General features: G+C 39.4%; 1 protein-coding gene across 1 annotated transcript; it reads right to left on the bottom strand.

Annotated features, from left to right (window-relative positions):
• Positions 1-18,220: 18,220 nt before the first annotated feature.
• On the bottom strand, positions 18,221-21,140 carry LOC117542321 (homeobox protein otx5-A-like). Its single transcript, XM_034209914.1, has 3 exons — positions 20,999-21,140; positions 19,634-19,785; positions 18,221-18,859 (listed from the first exon to the last, which is right to left on the bottom strand). The coding sequence occupies exons 1-3, from the start codon at positions 21,093-21,095 to the stop codon at positions 18,221-18,223; spliced, it is 888 nt and encodes a 295-aa protein (XP_034065805.1). The 5' UTR covers positions 21,096-21,140.
• Positions 21,141-21,283: the final 143 nt, after the last annotated feature.

Genomic DNA, 21,283 nt, shown 5'->3' with positions numbered 1-21,283 from the left:
ATACACATAGACAAACAAACATCTAATCAAACACCAGCCTTTAATCCTGTTGTTTTGAATGACACACACACACACACCCTCAAATGTACACAAAACAAACACTTCATCAGGTTGAGGGTCATTGTTAGTAAGATCACAATTCAGATCGATAGTTCGTATTTTTTTAATAGCCATAAATTAAATTGTATATGGAGAAAAGGCTACGATATTTATTGTTGTTTCAATCCTATTTTAATACAAAATACATAGGTGCAGGAATTGTCCATGTGAAGGCTTGGTCACCTATATATTAAAATGTTATCCCTTGAATATTCGTTGTCTCAGAGTGGGGCCTCGACGGGACATTTCACCCATTTTTCCAGATTTTCTTTGAGCTTTTATGGTTTATTTTGCAAAGTAAATCGTATGCGGTCTCAATCCCAGCACATTTTAAAGTGCTAAAAACTGTGCAGCCGGCCGTTAGTAGTTAGTCGATTAATTGTGGAAGTTGAAACACTACAGATAAGCCGAATAACGTCAATTCAGTCAGTCAAATTACTAGAGTTAGATATATTGCTAATATTGCAAAGGTGTTTCATTTATTGCATACAACCCACAGAGCTATGATGACTTTGTAAACTGTTGAACAATTGTGTCATACTTGATGTAATATAATCTCGTCACAAGTGCATACAGAAATGTATATTTTACCAGAAATAACTTGGTTCACACAGTTAACCAGATAATTAAACATGAAATGGTTTTATTCTTTGAATTTGAAAATTAAATCTTAGCTAAACTGCAGGATTACACGGCGGGATATCAAAGAAATGTTTCTTTCAGGATTTGTTCACAAACACTTTGAGTAAAGCCTGGAGAAGTATGTGGTATTGTTCTAAATAAGCCTAAATAAGTAGCATGGTGGCAAAGTGTGGGACAATATGGAAATATATTTTGCATTCATTTTTATTCTGCAAACTAGGAATTAGAGTTCACATTTCTTACGGTAAAACAGGCCTGTGGTTACTTCACCAAGTCAGCTCAAATCAAACGTTATTTACTCTTTTCATACAGGAAGGTAAAACAAAGTGCTTCTCAAATCAAAAACATAAACAATACACACAAAAACAACAATCACCCCCACAGGTAATAAACAGAGTGATTCAAATAAAGAATACTTAATGTTAACACAGGACTGAATTAAACAAGATTAAAATAAGAAGACCGGTTAAAATGAGTTAAAAGCAAGTCTGATAAATAGCTACCCAAGACATTTAAGACCTTTAGAAACCAATCAAAGTCATTTGAAATCAATTCTGTGCCAAATCACAAGCCAGAACTCAAAATAATAATACTTGTATCTTATTTTGATGGCACTTTTCATACAGGATGCAGCTCAAAGTGCTTAAACAATGTCACACAACAGAAACACAACTACAAAAACAAGACAACCCACAAAACTTTCATTATTTGCCACTTTGCTGGTTGTGACTTTTCCCTCAGACGCATGGAGCACCCTAGCTTTACGAGCAGCATCACGTGAGAATACAATAATGTGAGTGTATATTAGCAGTAGCTGTCCTAATTGCAGAGCATGGACCGTACATGTGAACACATCTATGTGCATAGTTATTTATTTTCCAATTGCGTGTCTTTGTCCTTTGTGTGTGTGTGTGTGTGTGTGTGTGTATGTGTGTGTGTGTGTGTGTACACAACTGTGCGTTCGCCTTCCCCATGGTCTGCGTAGTGGCGCTCCATCTGTGGCACTCAGGGGATTAAAGCCAATCTGTCTGTCTGTCTGCCGCTCAAAGTGCTGACCGTCAAACCAGCACCAGATTAACACAGTGCTGGGATTGGAAGAGGGGGGGAGGAAGGGAAGGGGGGGGGGGGGGATGGGGTGTGTGTGGAAGAGAGAGATGGATGGATGTTGAGGAAGAGAGAGATGTATGTTGGGGGGGAAGATGAGGGGGCAGGTTGAGAGGTCATCCCCAGATTAGTACACAACTGGTACAGTGTGTGTGTGTGTGTGTGTCTGTATGTGTGTGTGTGTGTGTGTCTGTATGTGTGTGTGTGTGTCTGTGTGTGTTTGTCTGTGTGTGTGTGTGTGTGTGCGTGGGAGGGGGCTTATGGACAGAAGGGGAGGAAGGAAGGAAGAGAGACAGATGTACAGTATATAGTTGGTAGATAGATGGGGGTCGTAATTGGCACAAAACTCTGTGGGACGAGTAGTCGCTGAGACAGGAATTTATTCATGTCTTCTAGAGTGGAGAACAGAGCAAAGATACACACAGGTAGACGTTACGGCATGTTTATGAAACACCCTCACCTGTACACCTTGAGGCTGAGGACTGTACGTTTGGGGTACCCTTTACATTTTGCAACACGTAGGTAAATGCACAGTTACGACCCACTAGACTAGTGATTGGTGCAACCCATTTGTTTTATTTGTAGAAAAGTTAATGAGGGCTTTTTGTTTGTGTTTCAAAGGACGGATCAAGCCTTATTGTGTTTTATTAATATCTCTTATTTGGCACAATTATCTTTCTCCGTCTCACTTAAAGAGTTGTGTCGGCATTTTTGGTAAATATGAATAAATATCAAAAACCAATACATTGATTGTTGATTGCTGGATGAAATGTTTGCAAAGGGAAACTCACAAAGTGTTTGTTTCTCTCCAGTGTTGAAGGGGCTAGTTCAGGAAAAGGTCAAAAGTGTTTCCCAATAATGTAAGGGTGGCTGTGGCTCAGTGGGATAGTGCGCTGATCTTTGAATCAGAGGATAGCAAGTTCGAACCCCACTGCAGTCAGCATGTCGTTGTGTCACACTTCACCCCAAATTGCTCCTGTGGGGATTGTCCAGTATTGAGTAAGTCGCTTTGGATAAAAGCGTCTAACAAGTGACATGTAATGTTCCAATATTTTGCATATAATAAAAACAAATCATATCAAGATTGTCCGGAGAAAACCACCAAATGTCAGCTTTGGGAAACTACCAATAAAAAAGTCCTTTCCTTTTTTAATTTCTATGATTAAACACATGATAAAAATGTATTAATGTGGCATCTTTAATTAAACCAGTGACGAAACTCATAAATTACAATATAAATATCTGAAATATAATATATTTCAGGGTTCGCTTGAATCAAACTTTGTACAAAGTGTTGTCCAAACATTTATGATGGTGTCTCTTCTACCAAAAGGCAACATTTAAAAAGCCTGCCATCACAAAAGAGAGTCGTTATGAACATTAAACATTTGATTTCAACCACAAAAACAACAACTGCCTTTCCTGGCACTCATTCACGGTGCTGCACAAAAAGTGACAAAAGTCAACTCGGTTTTAAATTACAACCCTATCTTATGGTTTTGAGGGAAACAAATGTGTTTGTCCTGTAACTTAAGTGATGTATGTAAGTTAAGTATGTTATGTATATGATGTAAGTTAAGTACATTACGTGATTTAAATAAATAAACATGGGACAAGTCTATTTACCCCGACATCCGCCCTAAACTGATCTACTCAGACTTTAAACAAACAAATGAAAATAAACAAACTCCAGTTTAAATGACGTTTCCCTCAAACCGTAAATGACAAAGCCGTCTGCACTTCGACAAAACTAAACAATATCTGCAGGTATTTCAATGAATATTAAGTGGGTGGTCCCACGATTTAATAAAGTGAGACTAAAGCACTCCGTTGTGCACCTGTCAATCCTTAAATCAAATACAGAGTTAAATCCCAGATCCAATTTATGTTGGAGATGTTTCTCTTCAGTGATTGTGATCAAAGTCAAAGTCAACTTTATTGTCAATCTTCCAGTTTGTGTGTACAGACAGAGATCGAAATACTGTTTCCCACAATCCCAAATATAAAAACAAATGTATATAAAAATACATGTGCAAATATGTATATATATACAGAATCACACATTTTGTTGTGTTAAATGTATGTTGTCCTTGTATCGTGTCATAATATCTGTCCTTGTTTCATGTTGCAAATAGAGCTGCTGTGATGCAAGAAAAATGTTGCACTTGATCTGACAATGAAGTGTTATCGTATGGTATTATCTGAGTGTTGGTTATTGAAAAGTTACAAAAGTGCAGTTTTTATAGTGGGGGTTGTAGTCATGGTGGTAGGGTAGTGGCATGGCAGGGGGGGGGTGAGTGGGTTCAGACTAGATGAGCTCAGCACTGAGATTAATGTAGTGTACGAGTGCACAAAGAGACATGGTGAGTGGGGGGGAGGCAGGACCCGAGGGGGGGGGGCATCGGGTCGGGCATTGCTCCCAGGGATTAACCGTGTTTAGCCATTAGCACAACCTGGAAGACAACTAGCAGCACAGCAGGGTTCAGTAAAGCCACCCCGACTGTTTAACAAGAACTGACACTGACCGCATAATGTCTGATTGCTTATATCTAGTATATTCTACAGTGTGTCTATACAGTATGTAAAATGGGTGAATGCTGTGAGACTTAACCACTGCTTTTGTGAAGTTGGAAAACCAAAACAACATGCTCTAAAGTCGCTTAATTCTATTTTATATGCTGCCATTGTGACCTCCAATTGAAAACACAATTGGGGGTCACTTAAAATACAATTCGTATAAACAATTCAAGAACAGACACTCAATAAATGTTCCTGATAGACACACAGCAAACAATCGGACCCCACACTTAATGTCTTTATTTGAAAAATGTTGCTATGGGTGACAACGTTGACAATTATGTGGCATCTCAGATTCCTCAGGAAAATATCTGAGCACCAGCTCCAACCACAAAAAAAGATATATAGTTAGGCCTACCTGGTTGTTGCCTACTTGTTGTTGTTTTTTCTATTCATTCCAGCATGAATTTCAGAATCATCTTCAATCAGAAATGTTTACACAGCAAAAATAAAGACGGCCTAAATATCAACAATTTCTGACAAAACCGGATAAAATTACGTGTTCATCAAGTCAAAGACGGATCAGATGAGATGAGTGTGCAGTTTCATTTACCTCTTTAACACCAGAAAGAAAGGGCTGCCTCAGACCCTGGCCGTTTCTCAATGACGAGGAGGCTTGCTTGGTAGCACATGTATGCTGGGCATTTAAACAGTGATTCGGCACCACTCGATGACGTAGTATGCTTGAAATAGTGGCTCTGGAGCAGCTTTACTCGACATTGAGAAACGGCCCCTGAATGCACCAAACTGCGCTCAACTCCTAATTAGCAGCTAGTTCCAACAGGTGATCTGAATAGCCCTCCAATTAACTCTGGGGAATTGCGTCATTTGGCTCAGTTGAATTAGGAAAAGGAAAAATTACAACAAGCACCACAGAATGAGGAATTGCCACAACTGGATTCAGTGAAAATTACAAAAAAGAGGTATCACTTAATTCAAGTTTAAGTCTACAGAACTGTTTGAGTGATCCTACTTATCTTGTGTTAAGTTGTTGTGTCAACTAACAAGACAGAAATTCAAACATGCCTCTCAGCTGACATATCTGTCAACAACTCATGTCAACAGAACAGAGAGTGAAGGAGTTGCATTATCAATAGTGTTTGGTTAAGCTCTCTAGCAACCTTATGACACGAAGGACTCACAAAGACTCAAATGCACGATTCTTCCTTGATTTAAAAAAATACCTTTTATTATCCAAAAAAAGGTTTAGGATCAACTAGGACACGGTTCGCTAGGTTCAACTAATAATACAAGAAAAGTCTTTACAAAGAAAAAGGTTTCTAGGATCTACTAGGACTACTAAATAGTTCACTAGGTTCGACTAGCTCAAAGTGTGCATGAGAGAGTACAGACATGGACTTGGTAGACAAGACGAACCGACAAAAGACAACAGGAGAACAGGGCTACATATACACAACAGTTAATGAGGCACAGGTGCAAACAATCCAGAACAGGAGATCACAATCAAGCTGGCAGGTGACACACAACGACAGGAAGTGATGACACCTGAAACGAGAGGACAGAGCCAACATCAAAATAAACTGCAAGGCCACCAGAATAAACACAAAACAATAAGCTAACAGACTCTAACGCTGAAACCTTACACCTTACACACTAAAGGCTAAACACACAGGCCTGAACACACCACAAAGACCACAGCCTACATGTAACTGAACGTACCCCTTGTGGGCAAGAACATGTGTGTATAACTCTATGTTTGTATTGTGGTGTTGTGGGGACACACATCTGTTTACACACTCACATTGTGGGGACTCCTCTTGATTACTGGCCTGTGTCTTGCAGGCCACGTGTTTCTCTATTTTTAATTTGACTAGGAACAAGAGAGAGGGAGAGACAAACATATAGGAGTGTCTTTCTTTCTTCTGTCATTATGCTGTGTTGTTTCTCAACAGCTCCCCCTAATGACCAGTTATGGCATTACATGACACAAGACACAGGCAGGTGAAAACTAAAGAAACACATTTCAACATGCACCACATGTTATGTTAATTAAATCAATTTCACCTGATTAACAGTGTGTTAAAAGGGCATTTGAAACTAGGTATGTATGTGAATTCACACGACTTTTATTATTTTTTTAACTTAGATTTGATTTAGGCTCCATTTATACATGGAGCAGTTCTTAAAGACTCTTTACAAAAGCGTAAATGATCATAGAAGACAACACACTAAGCACATGTAAAAAGGTTTTTATAGGTTATATTTATTCAGGATGTATATTTATATTCAACCCACATTTAGAATCAGAATCAGGTTTATTGCGAAGTAGGTTTACACATACAAGATATTTGCTCCAATGTGTATTTGTGCCTACATTAACAAAATAAGAGGAATTAAGTTGTTTGCAGGGAAACTATATGATTTTTGAAGTTTCATGATATTAAGACGATCAGCTATATGGTGATTCAACTGTGCTTTTATGTAAGTCTATAGAATATAATTTGAAAACTATGTGAGTATATAAGAGACTTCACCTTTGAGCTTGTGGTTTAGTACACAGAAAACTGTGTTTTTCTGCGACAAGGTATATAAATGCTTATATAATGTAATCATATCTCAAACAGTAAATATTTATGTGTGTGAGGCTGCCTGTCAGTCATAAACAGAGTGGTTGGTGTGTTGTTGGCAGTGCGCTAACAAATTGGCATGTAAACTGAGTCACAGAGATGAAACAAACATGTTGACTTGTTGTTTCCAGAAGGGGCGTGTGTGTTTGCTCCTATGTGGTTCTGTGTGCTGGTATGTGTGTGTGTGTGTACCAGTGTGTGTCTGACGAATATTTTGTAACTTAATGGAGGCACCCCTTGACCCCCTACCCATCAGTTTGTGATTGGTCTGTAGCTCCAGCATCGGGGATTAGACCATGTTTCCCCACTTTACGTCCCCTCTCTCTCCTTTTTTTTATGTCTCTCTCTTCCTCCCCTACATCACATGATCCGTTACATCACGGGATTGAGGTCAGAGCTGGATTAGGGTGAGCGACGCAAGCGAGAGAGGCAACGCTGGAATTACTGAAAGTGAGGGAGGAGATGTAGGAGGGGAATAAATGGAGGGGGGGGTAGTTTAGATGGCCTGCAGATGAGAAAGAGAAAGAAGGGAAGAGAGAAGGGAGATATTCAGAGATTGGGACAAAGGAAAAAGGAACAGAGGAAGGCAGATAAAGGGGGGATGAAGATATGCAGGGGTTTACACTAAAAGGGGGATTTGAAAAATGCAAATGTCCTAACTAATGGCCTAATGTTGGACAAAGTGGAGCTCTCAAAGAATAAAGTGTTTGTGATAAATATTTTTGCAGAATGTGAAAAGATGTAGTAAATCAGATAAAGGAAACAGCAGGCGTACGTGTGGAGTAAAGAGGGGAAAAGTTCAAAAGCTTAGCAGGAGCTCACAGTCTGTTTTTCTTTAGTCTCTATACTTGAGTGTTAATGTAGAAAGTACCTCTTAGTTTTTCAAAATGTTTTTACATCCAGTCGCATAAAGTCTATTTTGAGCAATGAAGAATATATGTTATCATTCAATGGCAAAAAGGTGAGGAAAGAGAAACCTGGAATATTCTTACTCTCCACATGTAAAGTTTAAAACTTGTTGGCAGAGTGACTGAAATAGAAAATGTTCCATCCATTTGTTCTAGAAAATAATATTAAAGTTTAGATTCAGCTGTGTGACACTTGAAAGGCCAATAGTTGCAATACATTTAATTTAATCTCGCTATCAGATTACAACAAATATAGAGTTCACGTGCAAAATCTGAAATGCAAAACACTTTGAGAGTATCTGTAAGAGAAGCATCTTAAAATTGTCAGTTGCAACATTCTTCGAAACTTACAGAATGAAGTTATAAACGTAAATAAAGAATCACACTTATTGTGAGAAACATGTCATTTGTTTTCACTGTTGGCTTTAAGTCCTACAAAAACATTCCCATGTATCAACTTTGTATTAACTCGAGGTAATATTTCATAGCCAGCATAAAGAAAACAATGCTAGACTAACTAGAGTGTTTGATGAATTAATACATTTTTGTTTCACTTAAATGGTAAATGAATGCTTCCTAGATTTCTAAAATCATGTTAAGTGTACATTCGACCTCTCATTGTCCGGTGCATACGTCCATGGCTGTTACCAGTTTTAAAGAGTGATCACCTCGTTAAAGAGCTTTTTACAATATAGTGGTAAAAAAAAGGGATTTCGTTAAACACATAAAATAGGTCGGTAAATACCCTTCACTTTTAAGCATCATCATATCTATAAAAGGGGATTGCAAATCAGAAATGTCCTCACTGTGCAGTGTGCACACAATACCACATTAAACTTAGAGGTTTTGACGGGGAGTCATGCGAGCGTGGTGTAATTAGTTTATAGTCTAATGTCAGCATTTTAGTTCTACCACTCGCTTTGAGTTCCAAAGAAACGACATACAAGTGGTGACTTGCTTACCAAAACGTGTAAGGATCATGAAAGTTTGTTTGCCACAGAGCTTATTTTCTGCAATATTTCAAAAGGCAATAGAAAAATCCAATTGCTTATTGTCGAGAGCAATGCCGGCAGTGGCTCAGTCAGTAGGGGCTTGGACTGTGAGCCGTAGGGTCGCCGGTTCAAGTCCCTGACCAGACCTAAATATGCAGTGTGGACTTCTACTTGGAAGTCTCCTCCTGCCCTGCCGTGGTGCCCTTGAGCAAAGCACCGGACACCCCCCTTCCCCCCTCACTCCCATTGCTCCCCGGGCGCTGTACAATAGCTGCTCTCTGCTCCTAGTACAAACTCCTGGTACTAGGATGGGTTAAAAGCAGAGAACACATGTCACTGTGTGTGCTTTGTGCTCTGCATGTGTGACCATTAAAGAGGGTGTCATCCCTCCCAATTATATTCTAACATTATATAAATGGAAATAAGGTATATAATAAAGTCTAGAGACAATCCTGCATGGTAACAGGAAATCCTTAACAAAGAGAACGTAATCTGACACAATGAATTGACCTCACAGTGTCTTGGTTAACAATGGGGACACACATTTAAACCTGTACTTGCACGGTAGAGAACAGGGTGAACCGTGATACTACAGATTAGTCTACATTTCATTGGTCTAGAACTGGACGTCCTGACTGGACATGTGGTTCTTCCGGTTCACACAACGAGTAGAAAGTAGGAAGAATAATGTCTTAACCTTAACTTTTATTTCATCTCCGTGTACATGCTGATGTTTGGTACACTTCATCTGTGTTATGTCAGAGTTCTTTTTTTCTATTTTTATTTGCAAGAGGTCAAAGTTTAATTAATGATACTTTATGTCCCATGATGCCCTGGGCCCTGCGAGAGCATCTGTCACCAGCGGGGAACATTGGAACCAATTTGTCATCTGGAGAGGAAGAGGGTTTTAATCCTGCCGATGAAAAGAGAAAATGTCCAGAGAAAGATGGAAATACAAGTGGAGAAGGGATAGGGCAAGTGGCATAATGAGGAGAGAACACGGAGGCGATGAAGAGGAGGATGAGGAGGAGGAAGAGGAGGACGAGAAGGAGGAGGAACAGGGAGACTGTAATCCTGTCTAATTCACTTAGTGTTGCGCTGAGGGAGCAGGACACTAAGAGGATTTGGGACATTCTCTAAATTAGATCAGCAAGAATAACAAACTGCAAGTAGAGGTGGAGTGGAAGAGGAAAAGGAAGGTAGCATCAAGGAAGGGAAGGTAGCATCAAGGAAGGGAAGGTGGCGAGCAAAGATATGGGTAACATGCATAAAGAAAATGGCATGACATTTCTGAGGAAGCAACAGAAGAAAATGCTTTATTTAAAAAAGTTTTGGTACTTTACAACTAATATTACAATCGTAGACATCGAGCAAGGCATTCAACCCCCAAGTAGCTCAAAGATAAGTAATGTTACTTATTGAGACCTTTGCATGTATCTCCAATTTTGAAAAGCAAAGGGCTCATTACAAGATCAGCAAAACATGAAAACACTCACTGGGTTCCTCTGATAACATTTGTGCACCCCATAATCCAGAACATAGCTTAAATTCGACATATCATTAATCTGCAGCTCTAAACTCTGACTTTTACTATTAGTCATATTAACTAGGTGTTAAATTGTAATCTGTGGTAAAGCCTCGAGCAGAAGTGAATGCTGAGGTTGACAGAGGCTGGTTGATCCATTCATACTGTAATACTGATCCTGTTACCACTACTATCTGCAGATCACTCACACCTACTTACACTGCAGTCCTGTGTGATTTAGCTGCATTACTGCACTCTTATTTAATGACTAATGCAAATTATAAAGTATGTTTTTAATGTAATGTCAGATTGATAGATTAATAAAACCAATTGAAAACAATCAAACCAAATTCAAAACAGTTTTGATATGTTTTAAATAACTTTACATTGTTCAATGTTGGGGCAAACTAAAATACAACTGATTATATTGATTGACTACAAAAGAATACTTATATTGTACTTATAAAACAACCAATTGTAAGAATGGAGAAACCAGCTCGAGTGCGCTAGAATTTGAAAGTACGCAGCCGGAAAAAATCTGCCCCTTCCTTCAGACTTCCTTACAGAGCCCCTCCTCCAACACACACGAACGCGCACATGACCAATGAGGGCACGAGATCAGTTTGTGCACAGATGGAAGGCTGACAGGCAGGTAGGCCATCCAGTTACTTTAGCCGGGCCGGCTCAGATGATTACATGTTTTTATATATTTATTGTCAAAGCATTTAATTTATTCATTGCTATCGGGTGCATTCCATGGAATATAACAAAAAGTGTTTCTAAAGTGAATTACCTACCCCACCTTTAATTGTAGAAATATTTAATTTTTAAATGATTGTGCCAGGATATACAAATGTAAGACAGTAATTTAAGAGCAGGTTGATGAGATCCACATTGATAAAATAATACAGTTTTCAACTCTGGACTAAAGTCATTGAAGTTAAATGATGGAACTCCCATTGAATGGAAGTCTATGAAAAAATTACTTTACATTTTGCTTGATCCATTACCTCAGTAAGATTTTCATGACAAGTTGATAACCCCAATTAGAACGTTTTAAGTCTTTATGAATACAGAAAATACAGAGTGATGTTTATTCTGTAAATTATGGACCCATTTCTTGTAAAATAATAAACAAAACAGTTCTCAGTTCAGCTCCGGTATTAGTTACATTACAGTGATTTCAAAAATAGATGGTGATGGCCAAAATGCCAACTGGAGGGTTGAAATCCAAAGTCCACAAACTCAATGGTGGGAACACAGTTATATTATAAGCTGCTTCTTTATCAATTTTTTTTCTAAATGGAACCATAATTTACAAAATGAACATAATGTTGTTTTAAAGGGGACCTATCATGCAAAATGCACTTTTTGATGTCTTTTATACATAAACATGTGTCCCCGGTGCGTCGGGGAACTCACGCAGCGTCAGAAAATAAAACCCTCTCTCTTTTCCTCCGTACCCAAATCTCTAAAAACGGGGGAACAACGGAGCTGATCCAGATTTGCGTCCGATATGACGTAATATCTGAAATGTGGACCCACGGCCCAATCAGAAACGTTGCTATCAGAAACAATGCCTGACTGTTTTGGACGTAATATGGTCGGTGTTTACATTAGCATCGCTAACACTCAGAGCTAACCTGTACTGGAGAGCATGTGTGTGAAGAAGCAGGAAGTAAAAAGGAACTCACCTTGTGGTATAACCGGCAAGAGAGAAAGCCTTTGAGCTCCATACTGTTTCAGATCCTTGATAATCCATGATATGGCGTTTCATCACGGCAGTATTTAGTTTAGACAGTAGCTGCCGGGTCCCGCATGAGCTCAGACCCCTCCTTTTTTATTTTGTATCATTTTTTTTTTACGCTTTATACCCCAAATCAGCACTTTTGAAACAGGAAGTGAAATAGAGGGATATGAGGCATGGCTAGAATGGGTGATCTGTTTGGTATTTTGAGCAAAACCCTTCAAAGACATGTTTTTTATATATTTTTATATATCTGAGACCTATGCTATTGCCTAAAAATAGCATGATTGGTGACCTTTAAAAAAAACGACTGAGACCATAAACTTATTGGGAAAATGTTTACTAAATGAAAAACTATAGTAAGGAGTGGAGTAATTTTCTCATAGACTTCTTGTTAATGGACTTCCTTTTGCAACCAGGGGAGTTTCCCCCTGCTAGCCATTTAAAAGAGTGCAGCCTTTTTGAGGAACAGGACATTTTGGAGACAGCCCCTCAATCAAAGGCTGTGACTAGTGGATATAATGGTACATCCTTTGGCCTTAATCATCTATTATTAAAATATAAAAACAATCTAGAAAGTGTTAAACAATGTCCAAATAATTCATACTTTCAAAGCTACCAAGAGTTATATGAACCCATTCTGTGTTACACATGAATGGGCAGAGACAGCTTGAGAAATAATCTCGGGGACTTTGGGAACTGACCCCCAATTAAAAAGAACAAACCAGACTACAAAAAGGGTTTTCAGAAAGCATTATGACCTGGTCCTGGCTTTGTTTTGTTTCCAATCAACAGCACCAAATGTCCCTCTCTCTGAAACGACCTCAGTTCAACTCAGTTTCATCATGGATTCCTTTTTCATCTTGAAACCCAAGCAAAACAAAGAAAAAGGAATTTGTGAACTTGTGTCCCATTGTCTTTGAATTACATTTTGCCTGCAGGTTGGTGTGATGATAATTGTTTGTTTGCATGTGTATGTATGCGTGAGTGTGTCTGTGTGTGTCATAATTGTGTGTTTTGGCGTGTGCTTGGCGCGTGTATGCTTGGCGTGTGTATGCTTGGCGGCGTTGGGATTAGGAATCGATTAAGAGGAAAATGGACTGCAGGAAGGAGGGAGGGAGGAAGAAGGGAGGCAGGGATGAATGAATGGAGGGGGGGGCTGGTCAGCAGCCTGTGGCATGATTACTGTGTGCCTCCGGAGCAGGCTGGCCACCAGCTTGTTTGTTGGGGATTAGAGCGAGGAAAGAAATGAATCATATTTCTAAGTCCTGAGTGTATCTGAGTCTGTGTCTCTGCTTCTGAGTCCATATGCTGCTGCTTGGGGATTACTGGAGCACACTCTATCTATCTATCTATCTATCTATCTATCTATCTATCTATCTATCTATCTATCTATCTATCTATCTATCTATCTATCTAGCTATCTATCTACTATCTATCTATCTATCTATCTATCTATCTATCTATCTATCTATCTATCTATCTATCTATCTATCTATCTATCTATCTATCTATCTATCTATCTATCTATCTATCTATCTATCTATCTATCTATCTATCTATCTATCTATCTATCTATCTATGTATCTATCTATCTATCTATCTATCTATCTATCTATCTATCTATCTATCTATCTATCTATCTATCTATCTATCTATCTATCTATATATCTAGCTATCTATCTATCTATCTATCTATCTATCTATCTATCTTTCTATCTGCCTATCTGTCTATCTATCTATCTATCTATCTATCTTTCTACCTACCTACCTACCTACCTACCTACCTACCTACCTACCTACCTACCTACCTACCTACCTACCTACCTACCTACCTACCTACCTACCTACCTACCTACCTACCTACCTACCTACCTACCTACCTACCTACCTACCTACCTACCTACCTACCTACCTACCTACCTACCTACCTACCTACCTACCTACCTACCTACCTACCTACCTACCTACCTACCTACCTACCTACCTACCTACCTACCTACCTACCTACCTACCTACCTACCTACCTTTGTTCTATTGGGTTATATAAATAAAATGTTGTTGCCATTTGTTTCTCACAGGTGTATTGTGTCTTTAAGATGTGTACCTGAAGTTCAATGTTTCACCACACCATAAGCTAACCTCCCTGAGACCTTTCCTCCAGTGCCCTCTTGCCGACCCCTGTGTTGCGGACCCGGTGGCAGGAACACACAGAAACATTCAGCAATCCAAAATAATCTGCACTTGTTGGGTACTTCAGTTTGGGACTCTGTATTATTGTTTGTTCTAATCTGTTTTCTGTCCTCTCTGCCCTGCTGCCTCTCATCTCTGCCTCGCACTCAACCTCCTGTAGGGATTAGTGGAAACGCTCCCAGAAACTGAGTCCAGATCTCTACCTTTTCTAGTGTAGCCCAAAAATGATGGATAACATCAGTGGTGTAATGTAACTGAGTACATTTACTCAAGGGTATTTGCATATTTGAGGTACTTGTAGGTTCCCTAAATATTTTCTTTCCATGTAACAATTCCATTTGATTTATTGTACTTCACTACATTTTAACTTGCCTCTGAATATGTGTGTACATTTTTGTTCAATGCTGCCTCTTTTTATTTCCCCATTAAATTAAATTCTGATTCACATATTTTATTTCCCAGGGTCATTTTTCATATTTCGGTTTTACCTACTTCTTTGTTTGTTATTTGTAAACATTTCTTAAAGGGGCCACCAGCTTGTTTGTTGGGGATTAGAGCGAGGAAAGAAATGAATCATATTTCTAAGTCCTGAGTGTATCTGAGTCTGTGTCTCTGCTTCTGAGTCCATATGCTGCTGCTTGGGGATTACAGGAGCACACTCTATCTATCTATCTATCTATCTATCTATCTATCTATCTATCTATCTATCTATCTATCTATCTATCTATCTATCTATCTATCTATCTATCTATCTATCTATCTATCTATCTATCTATCTATCTATCTATCTATCTATCTATCTATCTATCTATCTATCTATCTATCTATCTATCTATCTATCTATCTATCTATCTATCTATCTATCTATCTATCTATCTATCTGTCTGTCTGTCTGTCTGTCTGTCTGTCTGTCTGTCTGTCTGTCTGTCTGTCTGTCTGTCTGTCTGTCTGTCTGTCTGTCTGTGTGTGTGTGTGTCTGTCTGTCTGTCTGTCTGTCTGTCTGTCTGTCTGTCTGTCTGTCTGTCTGTCTGTCTGTCTGTCTGTCTGTCTGTCTGTCTGTCTGTCTGTCTGTCTGTCTGTCTGTCTGTCTGTCTGTCTGTCTGTCTGTCTGTCTGTCTGTCTGTCTGTCTGTCTGTCTGTCTGTCTGTCTGTCTGTCTGTCTGTCTGTCTGTCTATCTATCTATCTATCTATCTATCTATCTATCTATCTATCTATCTATCTATCTATCTATCTATCTATCTATCTATCTATCTATCTATCTATCTATCTATCTATCTATCTCCTGTGACATGTCTCCATGCTTTAATGTTCAAAAAGCTCTTTATTGTTCTCATACTGCCTGTGCTGCAGCACCTTTTTTCACCCTCTGTCTGAAACCAGAGCCCAGTCTGCTCTGATTGGTTAGCTGGCCGGCTCGGTTGTGATTGGTCAACCGCTTAAAGATGTCCCGCCCCTTAACCCATCACGCACAAAGTGTTTGAGCGCTAGCTAATAGAAACCGAGTGTAGTGATGTCACTATGTTACAGAAGTGAACAAATGAGTCCAATGGAGGCGTTTCAGGCAGGGGGGAGAGAAACTTTGGGATTCAAGCCTTTTTAGACCAAAACACCCATCTCTCCAAAACATATACGAGCAGTCCATTGTCTGATCCCACCCACATACTCCACCCAGAATTCCAGCTCCAAGATTCAGGGTTCCCAAGAGCAGGCTGAACCGCTATAAGTACTCATTCCTATGTCCATTAAGCTTCTTAACATTCACATGAAATGAAATGTAGTCAAATGTAATGAAATGTACTTTTTAAATGTTGGCCATGATGGTAGTGCAATAGGTCGCCATTGTCAGTAGGTGCGTCTGTGTATTGTGTTAGTTCAAACGGTGTATGACTGATGATATGTGTATGTCTCTTAATGTCTACTATGTTTGTACATGTACATGTATGCGGAACTGCAGGACGGAGTCCAGAACAAATGTCCTTACGGTAACAATAATGTATATGGTATCGTATCGTATTTACATGCACTAAAACATATACAACACACTACATGAGAGGGAAAACGCCAAAAAGCTTTATAGGGCCCCTTTAAGTATACGTTGCATTTTCAGAGGAACCGTGACTTCAGACTTAAGAACAGAATGACCCCAGAGTGTTTTAATGAAGTTGTTTAATGCCTCAGAAACATCATAGCTATCTAGCATGGTAGTGGTGAGACTGGTCGAACACAGGAGACGAATGAAATATACAAAATAATTCATGTCAGAAAAAATAAGCAGAGAAGATTATAGCAATGCAAAACTTAAAAGTACAGTAAGTGATTAAGAAGCATAAACAGTATCCTACTACTGCTACTTGTATTGGATAAACCCCTGAGTTTGAAAAAGAAGAAGAAACCAGAAAAATATAAACAAAAACAAAAAAAAAGTTGGCAGTTTTTCTAGAAATGAAGAAAGAGAGAGATTCTGTTGGTGGAGCGCCTCAGACATGCATTTTCAAGTTTTAATATTTACAAAAGAAACAAAAGTATATTAGCAACGTCCATGTCAGCTGAAGACATCATATTAATACTGAACTTCAAAACAAATTACCACAATTTTTTACTTCAACAAATTCACAATTTTTTTTTTAATATTGTTAAAGTCTAATACAAAAAAAATCAAACGATACATCAAACACATAAAGTGGTAGCCATCACATCTTTACAGGTTGGAGTTGAGAGAGGCACCAAACTCTCTGTGCAAAGGGGGGCTGCATGGCGGCCCAGACCCTTCCCTTTCTCTCGTGCAGCCTCCTCTCCTTCACATACCTCCTGCAGCAGTTTACCAGCAACATCTTTTTATCATAAAGTCATTCAAAAACTGCTCCAACAATCTGCTAACCTCATGCAAACACTGTGAGATGGAGTCGGGTGGGTGGGTGGTGGGGGGAGTACTCGGCTGCCACAATGCCACCATTGTTGCACAAATTGTGTGGAAGTGATCCTATTAAACTAACAATGCACGAGCCATTCTGCTAATGATTTGCTCAAAGGCAACAGGTTTGTACTGCAGTCGCTTCGGTGAGCAACTCTACCCCCTCCGCGTTTATCACACTCAGGCTGCAGAGGGTCAGTATCACACAAAGGCTACTGGGAATCATCAGCTTCTGTCTGCTAAAGTTATTTTGTATACATGGTTTCTAATTAGTGGCCACCCTGTTAGAGACACCTACTCAATAGATGTTTGACTCAAAGCTTCTTGAGCCAGCTCGCTGATGAAAAGCAGCCTTATAAAAGAAATACATCACAGAAAATACGAGACAAAGTCTAGAAGGAAGATAAACATGAGCGTGGGTCAGTTCTTATGATTTAACACGTCCATTTCAAAGGCTGTCTATGCAAAGTAAACCTGTACGTCACTCAATCTGCTTCAAATGTGAAAAGCAGTTTCAGCTCCATATGATTGAGTAATCAACCGAAAGCATTCAGCATGTGAGGAGTATCCACCTTTGCTAATGCATTTCACTTTAAACTCTCATCAGTAACAAACTGTATCTTAATCACAACAATACCACCATGAAATCTGTTGTCACTAATTTGATTTTATTGTACAAAAAATGGGAAGTTTGTTCTCCTTTTACTCAGCCGTTCAATGATTTCAAGGCTGATTTCTATGTCGCTTAAACCTACACTGTGATCTCTTTGTTACAATCACCAAGCGGAGCATCAGCAGATCAGTTTCCTTCCACACAAAATGATTTATTTCAGCTGATTCATTGATTTCTGTGTCCAAAGATCTCTTCCATTTCCTAAAACTCACTTCCTCTAACCCCCCTTTCCCTCCCCATTGACCCACTTCTTCAACATTTTACAAGACCTGGAACTTCCAGGAGTTCTGGTCTTTGTAGTCCAGACAGTCAGTGGCATTGAAATTGAGCTTCCAGGCAGCTTGGTCCTTGTAGTCTAGACAGTCGACGGCTCCGAAGCCCAGTGATGCGGCCGTGTATCCTTGGGAGGAGAGTGAGGCTGGAGACTGGCTGAGAGGACCCCCCATGGAGGAGGCCGTGATGGGGCTCAGGGCTCCTCCGGTGCCCGACAGCTGGGGGTGCATCGGGGACAGGTAGGAGCTGCAGTCCAGGCCCGTGAAGTAGGAGGAGGAGCCTGCGTAGCTCTGGCTGTAGGCCGGCGCCTGGCTGTAGGCCATGGGGTAGGTGGCGGTGCGCTGCATGCAGGGGGTCCCGGACACAGACAGGGGGTCCGGCAGCGGGGAGATGGACGCCGGGCTCCAGATGGACACCGTGGCACTGGCAGCGCTGGAGCTGGGCGTGATGGAGGTGCCGGGTGGAGGCGGCTGGGGGCTGTAGGACCCGTTGGGGGCGTTGACGCTGGCCTCAGAGTGGTTGTCGCGGGCCGGAGACGCCTTCTTCTTAGGGGGCCGCGGTTTGGACTGACCGGTGCTCTGCTGCTGCTGCTGGCGACACTTTGCACGGCGGTTCTTGAACCAAACCTGGAAGGATGGCATCAGAGAGGAGGTTGATTATTAAATATGACTACTTTATGATGAAAGATAGACTATGGAGCTGCTATTGTGAGAAAATAACCTCTTATACAGGCATGTTCTGTTGCTTTAAAGTTATTATAAAAGACATTTATCAATATATTATATTAAATATGAATTATAAAATGACTACTTTATGAAAAAAGAGAAAGTATAGGAGCTGCTATTGTGAGAAAATAAGCTTTCATACAGACATTTTCTGTTATAAAATACATCCATCAAAAGAGGACACATAATTAATTTTAAACAGAGGAAGATCTTTTATTTAACCAAATGTTGCAGTACTAAATCTTAAAAATACAGGTTTAAGTACTGCATTCAAAATCTTAAATAAGTTAAAGTACATTGGCATCAAAATATACTTGAAGTTCCAAAAGTAAAAGTACTTGGTGGCCCAGTGCAGAATCATACATATGACATTAGTGTGTATTATTATTGATGCATTAATGTGTTCATCACAGCTGGTAAAGGTGGAGATAATTTAAAGTATTTCATATTCTACTGCTGGATGTTTAACCTTTTTTAATAACATTTTGTAATAGCTTATATCTGTAAAGTAAAATAAATGAAAAAGAGGAAACAAGTGCAATATTTGCCTTCAAACTGTTTTGAAGCTGAAGTATAACGAAGCATAATATATTTACACTCAAGTACAAGTACCTCAACATTTAAAAATAACTACAGTACTTGAGTAAATTCACTTTGTATTTCTTTAAATAGTACCTGGACTCGGGACTCCGGCAGGTTGATCTTGAGGGCCACCTCCTCGCGCATGAAGATGTCCGGGTAGCGCGTTTTGGAGAACAGAGCCTCGAGGATGTCCAGCTGTGCGCGCGTGAAGGTGGTGCGCTCTCGACGCTGTTTGCGCGGTGTGTCTAGAAAAAAACCAAAAAACGAAAAACATTATTATTATTATTTTTATTATTATTCTTCGGTTGTTTTTTATTTGAAATAACAATAACAATAACTTTGTCTGTGTTGGTTCACAGGTTGAACTCAGAAGTAAAACACATTAACAGGGTCAATATATTGGAAATAGTGCTCGCATTGCTATTAAAATCCCTTGAGGGATTTAAAAGGCTATTTGAATACGAAAAATGTAAAAGTAAAGTAATCAAGTAAATGATTAGAGTTATTTATCTTACATTTGCAGGAATAAAACTTAACTACACTCCGGTTCTTTCTTTTATAAATTGCTTAAAATGTCATTTTTTATTTATATTATGTTACAGAACACGTCTAGAAATTAAAAGGATGAAGTTTAATATAATTAAATGTTTTGTTGTGGGATTATAATGGCAACTCGTGTCGTATTAGAAGAAATTGAGTGTCAGTCAAAAATGTTTCGATGTTTTGTGTATTTTACGAGGTTTCGTGAACATTTATAAAAGGTGTTGAGGTTGTAGCTTCATAACCGAGACCGTTTGAATCGAAATATGCAAAACAAAGAAACGAAAGTGACTCCAAAGCCATACATATTTTAAATGTAAAATCTAATCTGCTAGAAGAAGGCCAAGCTTTATCTCACGCCTTCTGTCATCGGTGCCAAACCTCAGCGTCCCTTTACTCAAAGTCTCTCCTTCTTCTTCTTCTTCTTCTTCTTCTTCTTCTTCTTCTCGGAGGTGACAGATGCTGATCCATCCGAACAATATAAGAAGTGTTCATTCATATAAACTACATTATGGCACCAAATAAAATACAATGCTCATCCTTCAGTAAATAGGTTAGTACACGATAAGAGCAACAGATTGGAGACTGGTTTCAAGTTAAGTCGGTGTGAGAACAAGCTGCGTTTCCTTTCACACGTTTTTCTTATTGTCTTTTGACTCTGTAATCCGCTGCATTTATAGGTCAAGCGAACACATGTTCCGATGGATGAAGAATCAGAGACATGTATTCATACTCATAACCTTACTTATATATATATATTTTTTAAAATACAAGAGAATATGTTCTTTTACGCACAAGATAATTTTTTTTCCATTTTTTTTCAGTTTCTGTATTAGAAAATACACTTAAAAAAAAGTAAACTACAATTTAACGACATATTTGAAGTATTTAAAAACAAAACAAGTTAAAGGTACTCACTGGGGTATCCAACGGCGGAGTGGAGCAGATCCATGCCCGGGCCGGACAGCGTTAACCCGTTCACGGAGTAATGGGGTTGCTTAATGTAGGACATCATGCCTCCTGCTGGCTTTAAAACACTCCCTCACTACCTCACTCTCTCTCCTTCTCTCAGGCCGGGGGCCGGGTCTCCGAGCTAGTCTCTAGGGGGGTGTCTCTCTCTCTCTCTCTCTCTCTCTCTCTCTCTCTCTCTCTCTCTCTTCCCTCTCTACCGATCTCTCTTCTCCTCTCTCGCTCTCTCTCTCT

Source organism: Gymnodraco acuticeps, unplaced genomic scaffold (assembly GCF_902827175.1).
Source record: "Gymnodraco acuticeps unplaced genomic scaffold, fGymAcu1.1, whole genome shotgun sequence".
Lineage (NCBI taxonomy): Eukaryota > Metazoa > Chordata > Actinopteri > Perciformes > Bathydraconidae > Gymnodraco > Gymnodraco acuticeps.
This window is presented reverse-complemented; position numbering and strand designations above follow the sequence as displayed.

Bases quoted from the DNA above. Each gene is read 5' to 3' on its own strand.
- LOC117542321 (XM_034209914.1), bottom strand. From the start codon at position 21,095: ATGATGTCCTACATTAAGCAACCCCATTACTCCGTGAACGGGTTAACG. The intron at 19,786-20,998 runs GTGAGTACCTTT...GTTTTTTTCTAG, and splicing joins CTCCGCCGTTGGATACCCCA to ACACACCGCGCAAACAGCGT. The intron at 18,860-19,633 runs GTACTATTTAAA...CCATCCTTCCAG, and splicing joins TGCCGGAGTCCCGAGTCCAG to GTTTGGTTCAAGAACCGCCG.